This window comes from Pristiophorus japonicus, chromosome 4, assembly GCF_044704955.1.
Source record: "Pristiophorus japonicus isolate sPriJap1 chromosome 4, sPriJap1.hap1, whole genome shotgun sequence".
Taxonomy (NCBI): Eukaryota; Metazoa; Chordata; class Chondrichthyes; family Pristiophoridae; genus Pristiophorus; species Pristiophorus japonicus.
In genome coordinates this window covers 254,526,767-254,552,354 of record NC_091980.1, presented here as the reverse complement: position 1 = coordinate 254,552,354, position 25,588 = coordinate 254,526,767, and the positions used below count along the sequence as shown (strand labels likewise).

General features: G+C 41.3%; 1 protein-coding gene across 5 annotated transcripts in view; it reads left to right on the top strand.

The window, feature by feature from the left end:
• Positions 1 to 2,735: 2,735 nt before the first annotated feature.
• rcor1 (REST corepressor 1) overlaps positions 2,736 to 25,588 on the top strand; it is a 191,602-nt gene continuing 168,749 nt past the window's right edge. For all 5 annotated transcript variants that reach the window (XM_070879343.1, XM_070879342.1, XM_070879340.1 and 2 more), the window contains exons 1-2: positions 2,736 to 3,101; positions 3,230 to 3,286. In XM_070879343.1, the coding sequence (XP_070735444.1) occupies positions 2,960 to 3,101; positions 3,230 to 3,286 (199 nt within the window). In that variant the 5' untranslated portion in view covers positions 2,736 to 2,959. The remainder of the gene's footprint in view (positions 3,102 to 3,229; positions 3,287 to 25,588) is intronic.

Below are 25,588 nucleotides of genomic sequence, written 5' to 3'. Positions count from 1 at the left end.
AAGTGTGACAATGCCACTTATGGCAAAATATTATTGCAAGTTTTACCTGTTACATTATGTCATATGTTATTGATTAAAGTGTTACTTAAGTGTTACAACAACAACAACAACTTGTATTTATCTACCAATGCCACAAAATATAACTAAATTGGGACAACAGAGCAAATGTGTGAAGTTTCAAGATTTTTTATATATACTGGTCAACTTCCAGACCAAATGTAGTTTTGAGGTGAAGTGGGGTTAAAAGTGAGGGGTAACTGGACCAGGCACACAGACATGATTCAGTCCCCATTTTAACATCATACATTCTGTCCTTATTTTTTAACTAATATTTTGATTTCATATATTGTTGTTATTATTGTTGTTGTTATTAGTTAAATAGCAAAACCTATCACAATTTGAGAAACAGAGAGGTAGAGTTGATTGAAGCATAGGAGTTTTTCTGCAGCACAGAAAATGAGGTGCTACAGTGCCATTTCTGGTAGGAGGATATAATTACATGACAAATTTACATGTATAAATGTGGATATAAGAATTTATAATGGAAAAAGTTAACCCAAGAGTGTCACAGCAACATGACACTCTTATCAAGATGTGACACTTTATTTTGAAATCATGGCTCAAACTTTTTGGACCTACATTTAAACTTTTATCTAAATGATGAAATACCACGTGCCTTTCTCAGCTCAACTATTGTGTCTTTCCAAATTTCTTGCAGTAGTATGGCATATCAGTCTTCCCTACGCATACTGCCTTCCTGCAAATTATTTTGATACAGGTATCTCCGCCATTTATGTAAATCACAACAAGTTGAGAAGCAGTCCCTGGGAAACTCCAATATTAACACTGAAGATCTTTTTATTGAGATAGCTTTTGTTAGTGACAAAGAAAAGGACAGTTCCCTGTCAGCTGTGGAGCCATCCTGTACTTTACAAGAAAAGGAAAGTTTAAATCAAACATAATTTCTATATTTCAAAGTATGGACCAAGCAGTATAACATCATGATCTGGTTGCAAAAGGACTGCTAACAATATCTCTAAACTGGTTAGTAGCTACCAAGGGATAAGTGGAAACAATCAGTTTGAAATAACAAAAATATATTATTCCATATATCACAGAGTGAAGACTTTTGATGTACATTATTAAGTACATTGTCTTTAAAAGGGTGTATGTACATTTAGAAAATATGTGGTTTGTTGCAATGGACTATATCATCCAGTGGGCTTCACTCTAAAGAGTTTATAGCACTACTGGAAGGACAGGATGTTAGATTTATAGTTGTTCTTTGGTCCAAACATTATCATAAGGAATTTGTAAAGGATATACATAATTTGACATTTTTAATTTCTTTCACAATGGTTAGATATGTCCAATGTATTTTCATAAAAAATGATAAGAGCAGCTGAAACAAATTCAATGTTCAAAACGATTAACGTGGGCTACTGATGCATCACAAAGGTTTTCAAGGAGATAATCTTAGTATCTAAGTCATTAGACGTATAAAGTTTTTGTTTACTACACTCAACAGAGTAATGCTGAATCCCTGTTACATGAAACACTATCTTTAATTGCTTCCTCCATTGCAATCTACTGATGATGCTGGGGAACAGCCTAATGGCGAACTAAGGCTTTTTAGACTTGCCCAACAGAAAGTATCAAATACCATGTCACCCTTGTATGTCTCAACCGTCACATATCTAATGTTGCAACATTTTTACCTTAAAATCTCCACTATGTTAAACTATTATTAGGAGTTTGCTGGTGGATATGATGTAACCAAATATTTGCATTGCAATATTAAAACCATCATGCATTGCGTGTTTTCACAAAGGAATGGAAATGATAGAACTTTTATAAATATTTAATCAAGTGTTTATTAGAAATGTGTTAAATTGACCCGTAGTCGAATAATGGTCATTCAATGAACTGCGGTTGGACCCGGGCGTTGGACTCCTTAAATCATGAACAAATAATCTTCCATAATGTGTGGAGCTATTCTGGTACATAAGGGTTATTTTGACTTTCTAGAGCTAAAACAGTCAAATTAAAGTTTATTATGTAATCAGCTTAAATAATACCAATGATCAAGAACATAACTTTAAGCCCTTTAAGTACCTAAAAGCACTTCTTCTATGCTACGAGTTTATCCTTCCACAGATGGCAAATCTCTCAGTTCGATGGTAACTCTCAGTTTATGGAATAATTTCATCTACATCTCAACTGTAATAAAAGAGGAAGAGCTGAATGAAACTTAGTAAATATATTTTTTAAAATAAAGGCAAATCCTCTATTCTAAACACCTTCAGTGTTCTCTGCTGAGTAACTAGTCCTCCGCAGGAATAAATAGTTCTACACAATGACCAATAGTCTTCGTCAAAGGCGTGTAACGTACATCCATAACACTATACAGTTCATTTCTTAAATAAAAATTATTTAATTATTCTCCGCGCTTACGCACTATGTGAAAGTATAAGAAGAAAAAAAGAAAGTGGATGTGATGGGAATGTATCCGTGGGCACCAGCGGTGGCGTAGTGATTGAAAACCACGTACAGCAGTGCGCGCCCAACCGAACTTGGCGACGGGAAGTGCAACGGCCCGTTTGACGGACGTGCGGACCGACCAATGGGGAGGAGGGAGGCCGCGCCGCAGGCGGGGCTCCGGTCCAATGGGAAGGCGCGGGTGCGCTGAAAGGGGCGGGGCCCGGGGCGGCGAGCAGGTTGGGGTGCGCGTCAGTGTGGCCGGTGGTGTAGAGGGAGCGCGGAGCGGCGCTGGAGGCTGAGGGCTAGTGGTGCTGTCGCCGCCGTTTGCTTGCACACACAAGAGGCGCTGACACATACACACACACAACGCATAAGGCAGAGCCGGGTGGAAAGTTTAACGCAACAAAGTGTCGCGGCGCAACAAAAGGCGGCATCGCGGCGGCGGCGGCCAAGCAGCACTGGCCGCACAGGAGTAACAATGCCGACCATGATCGAGAAAGGGCCCGAGGTCTCGGGCAAGAGAAGAGGAAGGAACGGTGCGAAAAGTTTTGCGGGGGGAGCAGCGACGAACGGCAACAACTCTTGGGAAGAGGCGAGCAGCGGCTCTGATGACGAGCACGGTACTGGCAGCAGCCGAATAGCCTAGAACTGACTTTTCTTTAATTATAATTATTGGTTTTATTTAAGTGCGCTGACATCTGTTTGTTCGTTTATTTGAATAGAAATGTATTCTAACTACTTGTTACAGGTGGAGGAATGCGAGTGGGTTCCCAATATCAGGCGGTTGTCCCTGACTACGATCCCGGTGAGTTTTTCTTTCTTTAATTCTGTCTGTGTTGAAATAGCCTAAAACTGCCGTATTGATCATCACCTCCACCCCCCCCCCACCCCCCCACACACTACTTTATTTAAGGGGTTAAATTAAATAGGGGTCAATGAAGGAGAGAGCGAAGTGCGAGCAAAAACGGATTGGCTTCATTCTGAGACGTCGTGAGAAGAGTTAATAAAGCAGATCTAAAAGTGTAGGACATTAATTATAATAAAATGAGGGCAGATGAATAACTTTTTTCCCTCTTCACCCTACTGTTCGTCTTAAGAACAGCAGCAACAGCAGCGTGTGCTGCAGGCGTGCTTTGACTTAAATCATCATTTCCTACCCCACCCTGGATAAAACTGAAATATTGTACTAATATTGTTCGTGCGTTTAAAAAGTTTATAATGAGAACAATCAAAGGCCCCGGGTTTAAATGTCGCTAATTAGTTTCTGCAATTTATAAAACTCCTTCCCCCTCGTTTCAGGTGCGGTTACTTTCACATTCGCTATGAATGAGGATAATGAACATGAAAAAAATTGTGTTTGAGCAAATTTGGGCTTTCAAAGCTACTTCGATTCTCTTAAATTGGTTAAGGTTATCTCGGTTTAGATCAGATGGATGTGATTTTTTTTTAAACTAGTGTATTTTGAAGTATGCATCATTTACCTTTTGAGCGCATGTGCGAAAAATAGGAAAACAAGAGGGCACCGAAAACGATGTTAAAGGTGTTGTGAATGTTTGTTGGAATATAATTAAAAGTTGGATAGGTACATATTCCAAGGTGTTTTTTTTTAATCGCGAGTAAAGGTTCGGCGTTAAAGCCCTTGTATTTTAAATGTACTGTAGGAAAGCCACCTACTGTAAAACTTTCAAATCGACGAAATTGTTAATGTAAATACTGCTCAAATTTTCTTCATTAGAGAAATTTGTAGTTTGCTCACATTGAAACGATTATTTTATTACATATGACAAGTGTTCCAGAAGTTGTGCTTGGATGTTGTAGCTCTTAATTTTTTAATAAAGAAAATGTTTTGAAACTACACTTTAAATTTAACTGCTTCTCATTTTGTTTCTCAATAGTGGCAAGATTTAGGTTTGTCAAAAAGATGTAATTTAATGCTAAATCGGTGCTGCTTAAAATTAGACATTGATTTCAAAAGATAATTTAACAAGGTTTCCCTGTTTAATTTCTCGTTTCAGATTTTGTTTTGGAATGTAGGGGATGTCATAAAAGTTCCAGTCCACTTACAATAAGTACAGTACAATAGGTGCACTAAAGGTTAAGAATTGCAGTAAATTGAAGTTTTTCTGTTTTTGTGTGATAGCGTTGATGGAGATATTAGGAGAGGTGACCAAAAGATGATCAGAAAGATGAGTTTTAAGTGGTCTTCAAGGAGGAGAGGGACATGGAGGGGTGCATAACTGGCTGGAATCAGAAAGTGTGTGTGTGAGGGACTTTGTAGCATTGGAGCTTAGAGATGGGGAGATTCAAACCAATGAAATAATTTATCAAAAAGGAGGGAGCGTTATTTGGGACGATGCAAGTCAGTGAGGAAAGGATGATGGGGAAGCCATATTTAGTGTGAGATAGGATATGGGTAGCAGAGTTTTGAATGAGGAAGTGGTGGATGGGATGCTGACCAGGAGAACATTGGAATAGTTGAGTTTGGAGGATACAAAGGCATGGATGAGGGATTCAATGGAAAATGGGCTGAAATTGGGGATGTTTTGGAGATGGTAGTGGGAGATCTTTATGATGGAGAGGATATAGGGTTGGGGCTGAATAGGATGCTGAGGTTATGCGCACTCAGTTTAGCTTGAGATAATGGCTGAGAAAGAGAGATGGAATTGGTGGCAAGGGTTTAGTTTATGGATGGATCTTTGGAGGATTTCCTCGGGTGTAGGGATGGTAAAGAAGCCACCTTGGTGTTTTGCATTTGAACTGTAGTTACTGTTATGGAGACCAATGTATTAGTTGAGCTAGACTGCATTTCCTCCCCTTCATTACCTCCTTCCACCCCCCCCCCAACCCCATGCTCCCTTGTAAATGTTGACTCCTTGCTAGGGTGTAGCCTCACATACGCTGGTTGTTGATTGTTCTCGGGTACCTTATCCAAATGGTCACTTTGATTTACAGTACAAACATTGATTGGGAGCATTGGCTGGCTATCTTTTTTTTTAATTTGTTCATGGGATGTGGATGTCACTGGCAAGGCCAGCATTTATTGTCCATTCCTAATTGCCCTCGAAGTTGGTGGTGAGCTTTCTCGAGCCGCCACAGTCTGTGGTGAGGTATTCCCATAGTGATAGGTAGGGAGTTCCAGAATTTTGACCCAGTGATGATGAAGGAATGACAATATATTTCCAAGTCAGGATGGTGTGTAACTTGGAGGGGAACTTGCAGGTGATGGTGTTCCCATGTGCCTGCTGTTCTTGTCCTCCTTCTAGGTGGTAGAGATTGTGGGTTTGGGAGGTGCTGCTGAAGAAGTCTTGGCGAGTTGCTGTACTGCATCTTGTAGATGGTACTCACATGCTGTGCTGGAAGTGGAAAGAGTGATTGTTTAAGATGGTGAATGAGGTGCCACTCAAGCGGGCTGCTTTGTCCTGGATGGTGTCAAGCTTCTTGTGTTGTTGGAGCTGCACTCATCCAGGCAAGTGGAGAGTATTCTATCGCATTCCTGACTTATGCTCTGCAGATGGTGGAAAGGCTTTGGGGAGTCGGGAGGTGAGACACTCGCCGCAGAATACCCAGCCTCTGATCAGCTCTTGTTGCCACATTATTATGTGGCTGGTCCAGTTAAGTGGTCAATGGTTACCCCATGGATGTTGATGGTGGGGGATTTGGTGATGGTAATGCCGTTGAATGTCATGGGGAGGTGGTTAGACTATCGGTTGTTGGAGACAGTCGTTGCCTGGCACTTGTGTGGCATGAATGTTACTTGCCACTTATCAGCCCAAGCCTGAATGTTGTCCAGGTTTTGCTGCATGCAGGCATGGACTGCTTCATTTATCTGAGGAGTTGCGATTGGAACTGAATGCTGCAATCATCAGCAAACATGCCCACTTCTGATCATATGATGGAGGGAAGGTCGTCGATGGAGCAGCTGAAGATGGTTGTGCCTAGGACATCTGGAGGCATCACTGTTGGGGCCCAATCTGTCTTTGTTCAATATCCAGATGTGAAATTGCAACAGGAATAGCTAAATAGTCATTGGGAGTATGGACCTTTACTGTCTTTTTCAACTCAACAACAACTTGCATTTATATAGTGCCTTTAATATAAAACATCCCAAGGCGCTTCACAGGAGCGTTATCAAACAAAGCTTGACATCGAGCCACATGAGATATTAGGACATGTGATGTCGGTTTTAAAACATGGGGTAAAGGAGAAAAGGGTATAGAGGCGGAAAGGCTTAGGGAGGCAATTCCATAGCTTCGGGCCTTGGCAGCTGAAGGTCAACCGCCAATGGTGGAGTGATTAAAATTGGGGATGTGCAAGAGGCCAGAATTGGAGGAGCACAGAGATAGGGAGAGAGCGAGGCCATGGAGGGATTTGAAAACTTGGATGATGCGCTCTATCCATAACTCAGCAGTGCTGAAATGATGGCTACTCCAGCTGAGATCAGTTCACTCAGCACGGTGGATTGAACTTGGGACTGTTCTGGTCTGTATCACTTGTTACTGATTGCATAAATTCTTTGAACCATTCGGAGAGCAAACTTGAATTTCGATACATGTCAATTGTATGTGACAATTACTTTCTAGACTAAAGAAGGCTAACTAGGTTGTTAAATGGATGATCTAGCCAAATAATTTTTTTTTCTTTTAAAGAATATAATTTATTTTACAAGAAATGGCCTTGTATGAAATGTTACTTTTGAGTTTGGTTTGAATTTTTAGAATTAATTGTAATACGAATCTACTGTAACACTACAGCATGGAATACACTTGCACTTTTCAAGATTAAATTATGGTATTAGTATTACCTTTTTTCCTCCCATAACATTCTAGTTTGTGGGGCTACAATTTTTTTTTTAAAGTGACATTTTGGTCGCCATGGTTGCACATTTGGTGCTTGACAAAGTAGTGCCCAGTGATCTTGTGTAGTGAAAGTCTAGGACCCATGGAACCAATAGATGCAAAGTCTGATGGATATTGCTTCACAGATGATTGCAGATGGAACAAACCCAAGTATTTCTTCCTGCTTCAATTTATTGGTAAGCAGAAACCTTCATCTAACAGTTTGTACTACATATAATTGTGTTTTTTTGTGATGTGGCGTCATTGATTAAAACAAATATCTATCTATCTTTGGAAAAGAACATGAAGAACTGAAGAATTAATACCCTAAAGTGAATCATTTATAAATGTAAGAGTGCACCTAGGGTCCAAACTTCAAGCATTTCTTGGGCGGGGGAAATCTGTTAAAGAATTAGTTGGTTTGTAAAATAAAGAAATTGCCAGTTTAGCGGAGTTAGAATAAGATGTAGTAGAGATCTAAATTGATGCTTTTATTTCCATTTTACTAATAGTATTCTAAGCCATGCAACCAAATATGAGGTTATGATGACTAGATACATTGCTATGAAGAAAGTTGGTTTTATTCCAAATCTATTAACTGCTTGTACTTGGTCATATGCCTCCAAGGATATTCAGCTAATGGGAAGCAGAGGAGAAAGACAGAAATATAAGAAGAAATTAGAATGGACGAGAGAAAGGGTTTCTTTTAAATGATAAACAGGACCCTTACCTATAGGCTGTTTTATATTTGGAGAAAGCATTGGAAATAATTATAATTTGCAATTTGGGGGATAATTTAATAAGTGAAACAAATGGATTTAAGGGATGTAGCTTTTACTTAAATCTATTGATTTTTAAAACTTTATTTTTTTGAAAGAGAAACTAAGAAGGAATTTGACGTGGTAATTGACAGGTCATTTTAACCTATCGTAGCAATGTTCCTATTGAGGATATATGTTGAGATTTGGAATAAAAGTTGGAGGTAACCAAAAGCATTATAAAATCCATGAAATACTGGCTCCTCTCTGTCTTAAGACAAATGTAGGTGCTGTAGAAAGAATACAGGAAAGAGAAGTTGGTACAGCTCCAGGAACTATAAGGGTACATTGAAAAAGCTTTGTTTATTTTGCTTCAAAGGAGAAAAGAAACAACAGGGTGTGAAAAAAGAGACAAAGTACTGTTGGTGTGCTTATTTTAATTTTTTTCCAGTAGAGTGATGGATAAAATAAAAAGTCAGTTAAATATTTGGAGTTTACAGATAGTGTGTAAACTGGGTCATGAAATACAATGGAAATGTTTGTGTGTTGCTGGTTGAGTCTGGATTGTTAGAGCAATATACTAAGCTAGCTGAGCTAATTTTTAGTTATAGGCTGAAACTGTAAAACACTTGCTTTTGAAAGCTATTACTTTTAAATGCCACTTGGTTTATACAATTTTTTGCTGCTATGAAATTGGAGAGATTGATTTGGCCAGGATCACAATCTTGATTGAAAGGGTTGTAGTTTAGACTAGTTACCATTGCCATCATTTGATGGAAGTATGTTTTGAACATTGCATGTATATTCTAAAGTTCAAAATGCTAAGCGATGGAGGTAGCTACACAGTTCTGATGGTACAGCATCAGTTTTACCCAGTGTCATAAGGTCATGGGTTCAAGCCCCATTCCAGGGAATTGATCTAGGCTGACACAAGTGCAGTACTGAAGGAGTTCTGCATTGTCTGTGCTGCAATCTTTTAAGGCGAAGCCACATCTACCTGCTCATATGGACTTAAAAAAAAAAACTCATGGCACTATTTAAAGAAGATTGTTCTTCCGATATCTAGATCTACATTTATCCCTCCACACCAAGCTAGCAGGAGGTGCAGCCTCTTGAAGGCAAATGGTCTATCCAACACCAATCATATTAACATGGAAAAAGCAAAGTCAGTATTCAGAATTTTAAAAGTTTGAAGTCTGAATGTAAGTCAAAATGTAGGAAAAGATGAATGTGGGATATTATCTTGCAGGTGATTTTTGGCACTGAAGGTAGCTGTCTTTTAACTTTGTTCACTTAGCAACCTCTAGCAACAATGGTAGTGTATTCAGGCAACTATTCTGTCTTATTTTAGGATTCTGAGTACTTCTGTTCTGCAAAGAAAATAAAACAGATTTCACTTGGCTACACTTCAATTTGGTTTGTTTAGGGACCACGCTGTGTCATGTGCATCACCGAGAACAAAGAGCTGAACTAGGCAGTTGCAGAACAAAACAGTAAACGGTGAAAAATAAAATTGTAATTTTCTTCTATTGCCTTGAGTGTTAACTGTGGCTCAGTGGGTAGCGTGCTCACCTGAGTCAGAAGATTGTGGGTTCAAGTCTCACTTGAGCATAAAAATCTAGGCTGACATTCCAGTGCAGTACAGAGGGAGTCCTGCACTGTTGGATGTGCCGTCTTTCGGATGAGACATTAAACTGAGGTGCCTCCCCCTCCCAGTGCTCTCAAGTGGACGTAAAAGATCCACTATTTTGAAGAAGAGCAGGGGTGTTATTCCCCAGTGTCCTGGCCAATATTTATCCCTCAATCAACATAACAAAAACAGATTATCCGATCATTATTGCATTGCTGTTTGTGGGAGCTTGCTATGCCAAAATTGGCTGTTGCGTTTCCGACTTTACAACAGTGACTACAGTCCAAAAGTACTTAATTGGCTGTAAAGCGTTTTGAGACATCCGGTGGTCGTGAAAGGCGCTATATAAATCCAAGTCTTTTTGGAAACACATCATTCAGATTAACAATAATCGTGTGTAAGTGCTATTAGAGATGATTTAACTGTCACTGTTTCAGTACCAGCAGCAATCAACATTGGATCATATGCCACGTATGTTTTCTTCTGTTTGCTTGAGCTGCAACTTTCTTCCATGAAGCCACAGTTTTAATGGTTCTGTCTATCTAATACTTCACACTGTGCACACAAGCAACCATTAAGCTTTTTTGATTGGCTCAAGTAATCACTGGTTTAGTGGGTTGTAGAATTAACATTCAAATTGCAGCAACAAATTTTTCTGAATCTTTTCTGTCGTCCTGCTCTTTCTTCAACCAGCCAAAGGCCCTTCTGCTTGTGTTGTAAGGTTCTTCAGAAATGTTCCTGTCCCACCTGAGTGCTTCTGGACATCCGGCCCATACTGACTATGCTCTTTGATCCAACCCAGCCGTAAGTTCTTCCTGGCCTTGCGAGTCCTGCCTTCAGAACTCTTGCTTTGCTCCCAGCCTCACCATCAGGCTTGATCTGGTGACACCTGTGTCTACCTGCTGTATCCCTCCCTCCTGGCAGCCACTACTTGGCTAAGCTTTTGTCTGTCCCCAGCCAGGGAAACCTGCCTACAGTATTCTGGCACTCTGCTCCTGATCAATGCCCATGAACAATGCCACAAGAGATCAACTAGTATTACATTGAAACAGAAAGATTTCACTCGCCGTGGAGGCAAATTTAGTTTTAATAGTCTTATTGTTTGTAGATTTTAACCAATGTGCATTGAAGTTCCTGTAAATGATGTAGTGAAACTGAGTTTCTTGATTACTTATGAATTATTTGACTGCAGCCATACGCTCTGGAATTCCCTCACTTAAACACTCTGCTTCTCCACCTCGCCTCTCTTAAAACCCTCCTTAAAACCTACCTCTTTGACCATGCTTTCAAGTCGCCTCTCCTAATATTTGCTTCTTTGGCTAAGTGTCAATTTTTGTCTGATTGCACTTTGTGAAGCACCTTGGGTCATTTCCCTATGTTGTCTACTTGTATCATAATTGTTATGTCTGTAATGCACTTATGAATGGCTCCACTAGGCAATATGTTGTACTCAGACTGTAGTGACCTTGGTCCTTTATTCGTAACTCCAGAGTGAGGCACAAGCTTGGTGGGCAGCCTTTTATACTGGGCACTGCACAACTATGCAGGTGACCCTCGGGTCTCCCACCAAAGTGCCCTCTGGTGGACAGCCTCTGCCACAGGGGCAGGAAACCCCAGTCTCCACCAATTGCACCCTCTGGTGGTGCCAGCATAGTATATATACACAGTGTAAACCTTATTGATAGTACATTAGGTAACACGTCTCCATCTTGTGCAACTATACAGTGACTACACAGAGAGTATATCATATATAACAATAATCTTGCATCAAATCACTTGTATTTGCACTATACAAAACAAACTACTGCACAATAGAATTAAGGGAATACAGAACCTAATTGGCAATTTGACTCAATCAAATTCCTTCACTGCAATTCCTTTTTTCAACCCAGGTTTGTGTATTCTTAAGTTCTTCCTCCTATATTGGGAAGGTTGAGTCCCTCAGTTCTTCCATCACAATAAACTGGATCAGTTGCTTACTGTTATTCCCTAAGTGGTTGTTTTATTCTAATTTATAGCCATTATTGTTCAGTATTATCTTAACCTGGGTTTGGTTGATCATTTGCATCAATATACAGGTGCAACGTCCCAGATCCAGATTTTCAAAAACTGGACATTTCAGCGAGGAACGGCGGGCAGCGAGGTCCGAAATCCGACAAAACCCGAAATCCGGCACGGATTCGGTCCGCAGCGAGGTCCAAAATCCGGTATGGATTCAGTCCTGAAGATGCTGGATTTCAGATTTTGTACCTGAATATTTATCTACTCAAGAACATTGATTTTTTTTTCCAAGCACTTTTTTTGTTTATGAATTGAAGCTGTTTTGGTGTGGGCCTTCACCATGTTTCAGGTGCCATTTGTTGAACTATTTCAGCTACTGGTCATCTAAGTAAGGTATCTTTATCTTCCATCGAGCAATAGCTAATGTGTCAAAGGTGCCTTTATTTCTTTCAAATGGGCATGCCAAGATTAAAGGCTTGGAAGTGAGCTTGCAGAGGGAAAAAAAGATGGATTTGCTTTGCTTGGGTGCAGGTTTTCAGAATTAAGTCTGCCATCTAAATCTAGAAATACAAGTACTCCACATCAGAAAGATTTGTTTAGTACAGGTGGACGTCAAATACAGTTATTTGTTAAAGAGTGTGTAGTGGTTATGTTACTAGTAATCCAGAGACTGAGACTAACCCAGAGAATCTCTCAATGGCAGTTTTAGAATTTAATTTCAGTTTATAAATAAATAAATCTGGAATTAAAAAGTGTCCATGAGATGTAGAATAGTTGTAAAAACTTAACTCGCTTACATAGTGAAGGAAACCTGCTGTCTTTTCCTGATTTGGCCTATATGTGACTCCAATGCCACACGAAAGTGAGGTTTAACTGATCTCTGAAGTGGCCGAGCAAGCAACTCGGTTATATCAAACTGCTTGGGGGAACCTAGGGATGACAAATAAATGCCACTCTTGCCACCGATGCCACATCCTGAGAATTATTTTTTAAAATTCTGTACCTCCATGTGTGGATGGGGGAAACCAGCCAATAGTGTTCTCCCAGTTCTTGGCAGTTCCAGTGTTATTGTTTCAGAACACTTTCACCTCTGGTAAGGGCACAGGCATTAGTCTTAGCCTGTGACCGTATGCAATATTAGCTTATTTCTTTTGCAGATGCTTTGTTTCACTCTACTTTTGCAATGTACTTGGTGAGCTTTCTGCAAAGACCCATGAGGGATGGAAAGGAGATATAGAAGAGAAGGCATTGCCTTATTGTGCTCATCACTTGATACCTCTAGACAGATTTCTATTGTGTATTTTTGCCCGATGCTGTCTTATTTGGGTGTACCATTTGCATATCTAGTTATGCAGCTTATGAATCTATCCAACTTTCTATGGCCTGTGATTTCTGAATTTCACATCCTGCCTTCTTTAGTGGTCTGTCTCTCATATTTGGTTTGAAATGTCCTGGGTTAACATTTCATTAACCATGGCTATGATGGACATAGAATATGCAAGTGCCTTCTCAGATAAGAACATCGTGAGTTGGTGATACACCAGGTTTTGATTGCAATTTTCTATGAGTTTTACAGATCATAGAAGTTTACAGCACGGAAGGAGGCCCTTTCGGCCCATTGTGTCCATGCCGGCCAACAAGAGGCTATCCAGCCGAATCTCACTTTCCAGCTCTAGGTCGGTAACTCTGCAGGTTATGGCACTTCAGGTGCACATCCAAGTACTTTTTAAATGTGGTGAGCGTTTATGCTTCTACCACCCTTTTAGACAGTGAGTTCCAGACATCCACAATCCTCTGCGTGAAGAAATGTCCCCTCAAATCCCCTCTAACCCTCTACCAATTACTTTAAATTTATGCGCCCTGGTTGTTGACACCTCTGCTAAGGAAAACAGGCCCTTTCTAGCCACTATATCAATGCCCCTCATAATTTTATACACTTCAATGAGGTCTCTCCTCGGCCTCCTCTCTTCCAATGAAAACAAACCCAGCCTATCCAATCTTTCCTAATAGCTTAGATTCTCCACTCCTGGCAACATCCTCGAAAATCTCCTCTGTACCCTCTCCAGTGCAATCATGTCTTTCCTGTAATACGGTGACCAGAACTGCACATAGTACTCCAGCTGTGGCCTAACCAGTGTTTTATACAGTTCAAGCATAACCACCCTGCTCTTGTATTCTATGCCTTGGCTAATAAAAGCAAGCATTCCGTATGCCACCTTATCTACCTGACCTACTTTCAGGGATCTGTGGACATGCATTCCAAGGTCTCTTTGTTCCTCTACACTTCTCAGTATCTTACCATTTAATGTGTATTCCCTTTCCTTGTTAGCCCTCCCCAAATGCATTACCTCTCACTTCTCTGGATTAAATTCCATTTGCCACTGTTCTGCCCACCTGACCAGTTGATTGATATCTTCCTGCAGTCCGCAGCTTTCTTCTTCGTTATCAACCACACAGCCGAGCTTTGACATTAATGTATGGATACTAATTCTATAGTTATCAGGTACTGACTCTTATTGATGGATACAATGTTTAATACTTTCCATTCAAATGAAACTATTAGTTGATGATGTTAGTATAGGTGCAACGTCTGAAATCCGGCAATCTCGGGACTTAGTCCGTGCCGGTTTTTTGGTTTTGCCGGATTTTGGACCTCGCTGTTGGCGCTCCTCACTGCCCGCGGCCCCCCGGAGCTGCATTTTTTTTTTTACCTTTTTCCTCGTCCCTCGCTGTCCGATGTCGCCATCTTAGCTGCCTCAAAAATGTCCGGTTGACGGACAATTCTGGTTTTCGGAATTCCGGAATCGGGACGTTGTATCTGTACTGGGAAAACAACTCAGCTCATTACTCATTACGGATATTATGAGCTGCTGTTTTTTCTGGGACCAAGCTTTTAAAATAAATGTTCAACTTGTGCCTCATCACAACTGCTGATCAAAATTGTAGTACCTGCCCTTTAATTTCAGAAGGACAAGTGTGGATGAATGAAGGAAACCCAGCATGAATTTGTTAAAGACAAATCGTGTTTAGATGAGAACAGAGGGTTGTTGAGGGAAATGCGGTTAACGTGGTTTACATGGATTTCCAAAAGGTACTTGATGATAAAGTGCCACACCGAGCCTTGTGGAACACCACTTCCCACCTTTTTTGAAGCAATTCTCCAGTCCTCTGGTACCACCCCTGTATCTAAGGAAGATTAGGGCGAGTACTTCCGTGATTTTTCTCCTTAACCTCCCTCAGCATCCTAGGATGCATCCCATCTGGTCCTGGTGACTTATCGACTTTAAGTTCAGACAGCCTTTTTAGTACCTCCTCTAAATCAATTTTTATCTCCTCTAGTATCTCCACTACCTCCTCTTTCACTGACTTTGGCTGCATCATCCTTGATGATGACCGATGCAAAGTACTCATTCCATACCTCAGCCATGCCCTCTACCTCTATGCGTAGGTCTTTTTGGTCCCTAATCAGCCCCACCCCTCTTACTACCCATTTACTATTTATATGCCTATAGAAGACTTTAAAATTCCCGTTTGTTAGTTGCCAATCTATTCTCATACTCTCTGTCCCTCTTATTTCATTTTTCACTTCCCCTCTGAACTTTCTACATTCAGCCTGATTCTCACCCTGACATCTGTAATATGCGCTCTTTTTCTGCTTCATCTCTCTTTCGTCATCCAGGCAGCTCTAGCTTTAGTTGCTGTACCTTTCACCCTCGTAGGAATGTACCTCGACTGTACCCGAACCATTTCCTCTTTAAAGCAGCCCATTGTTCAGTTACAGTTTTGCCTGCCAATCTTTGATTTCAGTTTACCCAGGCCAGATCCGTTCTCAACCCACTGAAATTGGCCTTCCTCCAATTAAGTATTTTTACTGCAGTTTTCTCCCTGTCCTTTTCCATAGATAATCTAAACCTTAGTGATATTATGATCACTGTTCCCTAAATGTTCCCCTACTGATACTTGCTCTACTTGACCCATCTCATTCCCCAGAACCAGATCCAGCAATGCCTCCTTCCTCGTTGGGCTGGAAATGTACTGATCAAGAAAGTTCTCCTGAACACACTTCAGAAATTCTTTCCCATCTCTGACCTTTACACTATTACTAGCTCAGTCTATATTAGGATAATTTAAGTCCCCCCATTATTGCTACTCTATAATTCTTGCACCTCGCTGTAATTTCCTTGCAAATTTGCTCTTCTATCTTTTCCACTGGTTGGTGGCCTATAAAATACACCTAGTAGTCTAATGACAGCTCTATTATTTCTCAACTCTAACCAAATAGATTCTGTCCTTGACCCCTCCATGGCATCCTCTCTCTCCAGCAATGTAACATTCTCCTTAACCAATACTGCTATCCCATCTCCTTTCTTTTGTCATGAGCAAAAGCTATCCCCATGTCTTCCTAATGTATTTGGAGGGTAAACTGTACTCCAAGAATGAGATAGGTACTGGATTTTTGTGTCTCAGAATTCTGCAACATTGAAGACCACAGGAAGTGGTTGAGCTTAGATGCTTTCAAAAGAAAACTAAACCAGTACCCGAGAGAAAGGAGAACAGAAATATATGCTGAAAGCCTGCGATGAGGTAGATGGAATGGGAGGAGACTCATGTGGACTATAAACATCAGAACAGACTAGTTGGGCCGAATAGCCTTTTTCTGTGCTGCCTATTCTATATAATTCTGTGCAAGATGTGTGTGATGACTTCAAGTCATCCCTTTGAGCAGGGTGGTGAATGGAGTGACATGCTATGGTGGGCAACAGTTCAACTTCCTGTTACTGCTTCAGAACCATTCAGTCCCTACAGTTAAGGCCACTTTTACAGAATGGACTGTGGAACACTTGTGTCAGTCAAGTAGTCCATGATCTGAAGCATGAAAGAATCCTACAAGGAGCAAATGATGTGTTTCTCTGGTACAGGTGTGGAGCAGATGTTGCCTGCATTTTCTGATTTATGGTGGTGGTTGAAAATGACTTAATCGAACAGTCAGACCTTGTGTGATAATCCCATGAAAAATTGCTCCTTTTACAATGGTCAGGCTGAATAGAATACTATTCTGTGTATGTAATCATTTCTGGAATGATATTTTTACAGAATTGAGCCTCTGATGTGAACTGTTCATTTTTTCTATTCCTCCCCACAGTTATTTCCAGGTACTTTATAGAATTCATAAGATACAGATTTGCATTTAAAATTGTTTAAATCTTCCATAGGCATTCTGTAAATTTAAAAATCATATCATTGCCCTCTATCCACTGCTGCAAACATCAGTGTATTTTTCCAACCTTTCTTTTTAAGTATGCTAAAGTAGTAGTATGTATTGCTTCCTGTGATGAGACTATTATACTTCCATTGTCAACTAATGACTATTGTCACGTTTGTTTGCACGTGTAACATTTTCTCAAGTTATTTTTATGTTGTGCTAAGACCTTTGCTAGTGGTTCTTGATGCACTGATCTTACTGCCAGCTGACATCTGAAAGTAACAATTTTAGTAAATTTACTGTCATTTTGCCCTGTGTGCATGAGATGATTTGGCTTTACTAGGATGGCTTGACCGTTGTCACAATTTGTCATTAATGCTTTCTCCATAAGTTACTTTTTTTATACAATTATTTAACCAGAATTTTTTTAATTTAAAAGCTTAGTGCTTTAAAATTTTGGTGACAAGTGTGAGTTGAGGTTTGTTTTTAGCTGTCTAATGTCCATTTACTGTGTATTAAATGCAATATTTTAGTGTTTACACTTTATATAACATTGAATATTGTATTTTAACATCTCAAATGTAACGCATTCAGTACATTATACTGGTGCTTTTACGAGTAAAAAGAAAAGCACACCGAATTGGACGTAACCTTGTGACATGGGTTTATAATCGGGAGACAAGAGAGTAGGAATAAATGAAATGTACTCTGATTAGGATGTAACAAGTGGCATACCCCAGGGATCTGTACTGAGACTTCAGCATTTCACTGAATTCATCAATGGATTGGATGAAGGAATAGAGAATTTGTATCTCCAAGTTTGCAGATAACACTAAGTAAGTTATGTAGATGAGAGCAGGAAGTTTTTTTTAAAAAAAGGGACATGGGCAGACTTAAGTGAGTGGGCAAACCTATGGCAGATGGAGTTCAATCTGGGGGAGTGCAAGGTCATCCATTTTGGATCCAAGAATGACAAATCAGAATACTTTCTAAATGGGAAGAGATTAGGAAATGTGGAGGAGCAAAGCAATTTGTGTGCCCCTCTCCACAGATCACTAAAACTAGTATACAATTACACATATTACAAAGGTAATGGAATGTAGGCCTTTATCTCGAGAACTGAAATGCAAAGGGGAAGAGGTTATGCTTCAGTTGGACAGACCCCATCTGGAGTACTGCACTCAGTTTTGGGCACCACAGTTCAGGAAGGATATATTGGCTCCTGGAGGAGGGTTACCATACAGATTCACCAGAATGATAGAGGCTTAAAGGGTTAAATTATGAGGACAAGTTGCATAAACCTGGCTTGTATTCCTTAGATTAGATGGTTGAATTGTGATCTAATTGGGGTTTTCAAAATGATAAAGGGATTTGGGAAGGTATTTCCTCTGATGTCGGGATACATAACAAGGGGGCATAATCTTAAAATTGAAGTTAGGCCATTGAGACGAATCAGGAAGCACTTGTTTACACAAAAGGGTATTGGAAATGTGGAATTCTCTCCCCCAAAAGTCTGTGGATGCTGGCGGTCAATTGAAATTTTCAAGAGTGAGATCAACAAAGTGTATCTAGGGCTATGGATCAAAAGCAGGTAAATGGAGTTGTTGTTATATATCAGCCATGAGGGACGATCAGGCTCGAGAGGCTGAATGGCCTATTCGCGTTATTATGTTCCTAACACTAATGGCATTCTATTGCGTGAATTATAAAACATTTATTTAAATTTTGTGCAGTAAAAAAAAATTAGGATATCTACTCCAGTACGATAGCAATTCATCACTTGTTAAATGTTAATTTTCCAACATTTAAAAAATTTATTCTGGGTTTGAAAGTTGAAATACCATTTTCAGAGTAAAGTATTCAGAATAGAAGTTTGTATCATTTTAATGAATGAGTAATACCCACCCTCTGTATGGCTCAGAGGCATGGACCATGTACAGTAGACACCTCAAGTTGCTTGAGATATATCAACGATATCGCCGCAAGACCCTACAAATCCCCTGGGAGGACAGGCGCACCAACATCAGTGTCCTCGTCCAGGCTAACATCCCCAGCATGAAGCACTGACCATACTTGATCAGCTCCTCTGGGCAGGCCACATAGTTCGCATGCCAGACATGAGACTCCCTAAGCAAATGCTTTATGTGGAGCTCCTTCACGGCAAACGAGCCAAAGTTGGCAGTGGAAACGTTACAAGGACACCCTCAAAGCCTCCCTGATAAAGTTCCACATCCCCACTGACACCTGGGAGTCCCTGGCCAAAGACTGCCCTAAGTGGAGGAAGTGCATCCGGTAGGGCGCTGACCAGTTCGAGTCTCAATGCCGAGAGCATGCAGAAATCAAGTGCGGGCTGCGGAAAGAGCGTGCGGCAAACCTGTCCCACTTGTGAGGGTCTGTGGCTCTCTTATTGGACTGTTCAGCTACCAAAGAACTCGCTTCAGGACTGGAAGCAGGTCTTCCTCGATTCTGAGGGACTGCCTATGATGATGATAATGATTGGCTAAAGAGGATAAACACCAACAGAGACTAGTTGGGCCAATCGCCCGTTTTGTTTTGTAATTTCTATGTAATTAATATTCTGTTGTGGAAGTAATGCAGCAGCATCCATTTGCCATGTGAAATGTTCATGGAATAAACAAGCAACATAAATGTTTGTCAGATCAGTGAAAATATTAGATGGATACAGTAATTGAAATTTAATAACCTACCTATACTATGCTCACTGACACTTTAAACCATCAGTGAATTCTGTTCCAGTGTTCAACATGGAAAGTCAGCGGAAATTAGGCGACAACCAGATGGTATTTACATTGTAAATCTTCATGCTGCTCTCAGCACTCCATGCGTGCTCCCCTCCTTTTGTGAGACAGCCAGCCCACTCTGCTGGACGTGTTGTAGCTGCACTCCACTCCTGGTTTTGCACCAGGTCCACTTCTGGCTGCTACTCATTTGCTCACTCTGGACCACTTCCTGTGGTCTACTCATTAAAGGTCACACTATAGGTAAAAACGGGTAAGTTGATTAGCTTGATACACCCCAGTTATAAGTTCTCTCCTCTCAAGTCTCCGAATCTTGATTTACTTTGCAGATCTCCTGGAAGGTCTCTCTGAAACCCCAGGGGTCCTTGGATCCCAGTTTGAGAACCACTGTGCTAAGTGACTTAACAACTACAACAACTTGCATTTATATAGCACCCTTAATGTAGTGAAACATCCTAAAGCTCTTCACAGGAGTATTATGAGATAAAAAAATTTCACACCGAGCCGCATAAGTAGAAATTAGCGCAGGTAACCAAAAGCTTGATTAAAGAGGTATGTTTTAAGGAGTGTCTTGAAGGAGGATGGAGAGGTTAGGCAGGGAGTTTGAGCTTGCGGCCTCGGCAACAGAAGGCATGGCCACCAATAGTTGAGTGATTTATAATCAGGGCTGCTCAGGAGGGTGGAATTAGAGGAATGCGAACATCTCGGACGGGGGGGGGGAATGGTATGGGGGAGAGGGAGGGAGTGGGGGGGATGGTTGTTGTGGGGCTGGAGGAGATTAGGGATGGGGAGGGGTGAGGCCATGGAGGGATTTGAAAATAATGATAGGAATTTTGAAATCGAGGCGTTGCTTAACCGGAAGCCAATATAGGTCAACGAGCTCAGGGGTGATGGGTGAGCAGGACTTGATGCAAGTTAGGACACGGGCAGCCAAATTTTAGATCACCTCTAGTTTACATAGGGTAGAATGCGGGAGGCCAGCCAGGAGTGCATTGGAATAGTCAAGTCTAGAGGTAACAAAGGCATGGATGAGGGCTTCAGCAACAGATGAGCTGAGGCAGAGGCAGGCGATGCTACGGAGGTGGAAATAGGCGGTCTTAGTTATGCTGCGGATATGTGGTCGAAAGCTAATTTCAGGGTCAAATATGACGCCAAGGTTGCGAACAGGCAGTTCAGCCTCACAGAAGTTTGGGAGAGGGATGGAGTCAGTGGCTAGGTAACGGAGTTTGTGGCGGCGACCAAGGTTGGTGTGAGAAATGTGTTCAAATAATTGACCTGTGGCATAATTTTAGTTTCCCAATTTACTTCCTTACTGAAGGCACTGACTACTAGTTTGGTATCGTTCTGTGCCCATGCATTAGGCCAGGCAGTGAGTGTCAGCAGATTGTTGGGGCTGATGCAGCTGAGCCCAATCCGGTCCTTGAGTGATGTAAACATGGAATCAAACTCGACCTTTTCTGCTCTGTCCAACTCTGCAACAATAGGTTATATGTTTACTTACAGACCAGCAGCAGTTTTTTTAAAATTGGGAATTTTGAAAGGGTAGTTGTGAAGCAATGAGATGGTTATGTTGACCTGATTTTAATGAGCTTTGTTACTTTTCAGAATGGCAGGCAGTGACCAGTGGGGTGCCGCAGAGTTCAGTGCTGGGATCCCAGCTATTTACAATATACATCTTTGGAGGAAATAAGTGTGGATGTAATTGGGTCAAATGTAGTTGGTATCTAATTTGGAAAAATAACTGCAATATAGGCTGATTGTATTGTAGTGGTCTTAGAACTGTGTGTAAAGTATCGTCTATCTGTGTTCCATTTGTTTTTGAACATAAGGCTGCATTACTATAATAATAATTATTCAAAGCATTGAAGCTCATTGTTGGCTTTTCGACCTGAGAGATAAAACAGACTTTTGACACGGTCCCACACAAGAGATTAGTGTGCAAAATTAAAGCACATGGTATTGGGGGTAATTATTGACGTGGATAGAAAACTGGTTGGCAGACAGGAAGCATAGAGTCGGAATAAATGGATCCTTTTCAGAATGGCAGGCAGTGACCAGTGGGGTGCCGCAGGGTTCAGTGCTGGGACCCCAGCTATTTACAATATACATTAATGATTTAGATGAAGGAATTGAATGTAATATCTCTAAGTTTGCAGATGACACTAAGCTGGGTGGCGGTGTGAGCTGTGAGGAGGATGCTAACGAGGCTGCAGGGTGACTTGGACAGGTTAGGTAAGTGGGAAAATGCTTGGCAGATGCAGTATAATGTGGATAAGTGTGAGGTTATCCACTTTGGTGGCAAAAACATGAAGGCAGAATATTATCTGAATGGTGACAGATTAGGAAAAGGGGAGGTGCAACGAGACCTGGGTGTCATGGTACATCAGTCATTGAAAGTAGGCATGCAGGTACAGCAGGTGGTGAAGAAGGCAAATGGCATGTTGGTCTTCATAGCTAGAGGATTTGAGTATAGGAGCAAGGAGGTTTTACTGCAGTTGTACAGAGCCTTGGTGAGGCCACACCTAGAACATTGTGTTCAGTTTTGGTCTCCTAATCTGAGCAAGGACGTTCTTGCTATTGAGAGAGTACAGCGAAGGTTCACCAGACTGATTCCTGGGATGGCAGGGCAGACATAGGAGCGACTGGATCAACTGGGCTTGTATCCACTGGAGTTTAGAAGAATGAGAGGGGATCTTATAGAAACATAAAATTCTGACGGGACTGGACAGGTTAGAGGCAGGAAGAATGTTACCGATGTTGGGGAGTTCCAGAACCACGGGTCACAGTCTAAGAATAAGGGGTAAGCCATTTAGGACCGAGATGAGGAGAAACTTCTTCACTCGGAGAATGGTTAACCTGTGGAATTCTCTACTGCAGAAAGTTGTTGAGGCCAGTTTGTTAGATATATTCAAAAGGGAGTTAGATATGGACCTTACAGCCAAAGGGATCAAGGGGTATGGAGAGAAAGCAGGAAAGGGGTACTGAGATTGAATGATCAGCCATGATATTGAATGGCGGTGCAGGCTCGAAGGGCCGAATGGCCTGCTCCTGCGCCTAATTTCTATGTATTGCTGATATCCAAGATTCTTGGAGGGTATGCATATGTCCATTTTTAAGAAAATCTATTTTAACTTTGAACTTCTTCACCAAAGGAGAGTGAGTGAATATTTTGATGGCAAAATGATCAAATTGCCAAAATCTAGCAATGCAATCTGGATTGTGTGATTTAGAGTGCACTGACTTGGAATCATTTGGCATTTTTTTTTTTAAAAAGGTGCTAAATTGGGAACTAGATCAAAATCTGTTAGGAAGGTTAACAGTTAAAGAAATAGTAATACACCTTTTAGGGGAGGTAGGAGAAAGAACTTATCCCCTAAAGTGAGTGGGAGGGAAGCATGCATTAATGGGCTCTGGGTAGAGTGAACTTGAGGGCCAAAATTGTGAATTCTTGATTTGGAATTTCTTCTGTTTACTTAAAAAAAAAAATAATTCTGTATGTCCCTTGATAAACTAATTTTATCTCTAAGTAAATGATATAACTTCAGTATCATTTTGTAACAGGTGTCAATTTCATGGGTCAGGGCTGACCATTCCACATTTTTGTCATGGGTGGTTTTGCTGTGGGTCATGACAATTGTGCAATATTTGAGTTTGTTTTGTAAAATAATGTGGGCAGTTTATTCAGAGAAGTTGTATATTTTATGCTTTTATGAAAAGAACATGTCAATCCTGTGTTAATTTTCCCCCCTTTAGCTTACAATCTGGACTTGGTTTTATGCATGCCTATCTTCCCTTCAGTTTTTTTTCATTAAAACCTGCAATTTATTTTTCCTTCAGGTATCTATCCAATTTTCTTTTGAAAGCCACCATTGAATCTGCCTCCACAACCCTTGCAGGCAGTGCATTCCAGATCCGAACAACTCTCTGTTTTTAAAAAAAAAAACGTTTTTCCTCATGTTGCCTTTGGTTCTTCTGCTAATCACCTTAAATCTGTGTCCTCTGGTTCTCGACCCTTCCGCCAACGGGAACAGTTTCTCTCTACTCTGTCTGGACCCCTCATGATTTTGAACACCTCTATCAAAACTCTTCTCGAACTTCTCTGCTATAAGGAGAACAACCTCAAATTCTCCAGTCTGTCCATATAACTGAAGTCCCTCATCCCTGGAATCATTCTCGTTAAACTTTTCTGCAAGCCTTCACATCCTTCCTAAAGTGCGGTACCCAGAATTGGACACAGTACTCCAGTTGAGGCCGAACCGGTGTTTTATAAAGATTCATCATTTCCTTACTTTTGTACACTATCCTCACTGTGTACCTTCCTCCAGTATGAAAAACAACCATTCTGCTTCCTGTCATTTAGCAAATGTTGTATCTATGCTGTCACTGTCCCTTTTATTCCATGGGCTTCAACTTGGCTGGAAAGTCTATTATGTTGCACTTTATCAAATGTCTTATGGAAATCCAGACACACCATGTCAACTGCATTGCCCCATCAATTTTCTCTGTTGATCAAAAAAAACTTGATCAAGTTCGTTAAACGCAATTTGTCTTTAACAAATCTGTGCTGGCTTTCTTTAATTAATCCACTCTTGTCCAAGTGACTATCCCTGATTATCATTCCTAAAAGCTTCTCCACTATAGAGGTTAAACTGACTGGTCTGTAGTTGCTGGGTTTATCTGTACATTTGCAATTCTCCAGTTCTCTGGCACCACCCCTGTATCTAAGGAGGATTATAAGATTATGGCTCGTACTTCCACGATTTCCTCCTGAACCTCCCTCAGCATCTGAGGATGCAGTGCATCTGGTCCTGGTTCCTTATCGACTTTAAGTATAGACAGCCTTTCTAGATTTTTTATTTTTATTTGTTCATTGGATGTGGGCATTGCTGGCAAGGCCAGCATTTATTGCCCATCCCTGATTGCCCTTGAGAAGATGGAGCTGAGACATCATCTTGAACCATTGCAGTCCGTGTGGTGAAGATCTACAATGCTGTTGGGGAGGGACGATGAAGGAACGGCGATCTACTTCCAGGTCAGGATGGTGTGTGACTTGGAGTGGAATGTGGAGGTGATGGTGTTCCCTTGTGCCTGCTGCCCTTGTCCTTCTAGGTGGTAGAGATCGCGGGTTTGGGAGGTGCTGCTGAAGAAGCCTTGGCGAGTTGCTGCAGTGCATCTTGTAGATGGTACACATTGCAGCCACGGTACGCAGTGGTGGAGAGAGTGAATGTTTAAGGTGTTGGAGGTGGTGCCAATCAAATGTGCTGCTTTGTCCTGGATGGTGTTGAGCTTCCTAAGTGTTATTGGAGTTGTACTCATCCAGCACTTGTGCCTTGTAGATGGTGGAAAGGCTTTGGGGAATCAGGAGATGAGACACTAGCCGCAGAGTAGTTTCTGGTCAATGGTGAACCCCCCAGGATATTGGTGGGGTATTCGGCAATGGTAATGCCATTGAATGTCATGGGGCGGTGGTTAGACTCTCGCATGTTTGGGATAGTCACTGCCTGACACTTGCGTGGCGTGAATGTTACTTACCACTTATCAGCCCAAGTCTGAATGCCATCAAGCTCTTGTTACATGCGGGCATGGACTGCTTCATCTGAGGAGTTTGAACACTGTGCAGTCATCAGTGGACATGCCTCATGGATGCCCAGTTTTGAGCTGCTAGATCTGTTCTGAATCTATCCCATTTAGCTCTGTGGTTGTGCCACACAACACGATGGATGGTGTTCTCAGTGTGAAGATGGGACTTTTCTCCACACTGCGGTGATCACTGCTACCAATGCTGTCATAGACAGATGCATCTGGGACAGGTCGATTGGTGAGGTTCTCTCTCCACCTGCCGCAGGCCCAGTCTGGCAACTATGTCTTTCAGGACTCAGCCAGTTCGGTCAGTAGTGGTGGTACCAAGCCACTCTTGGTGA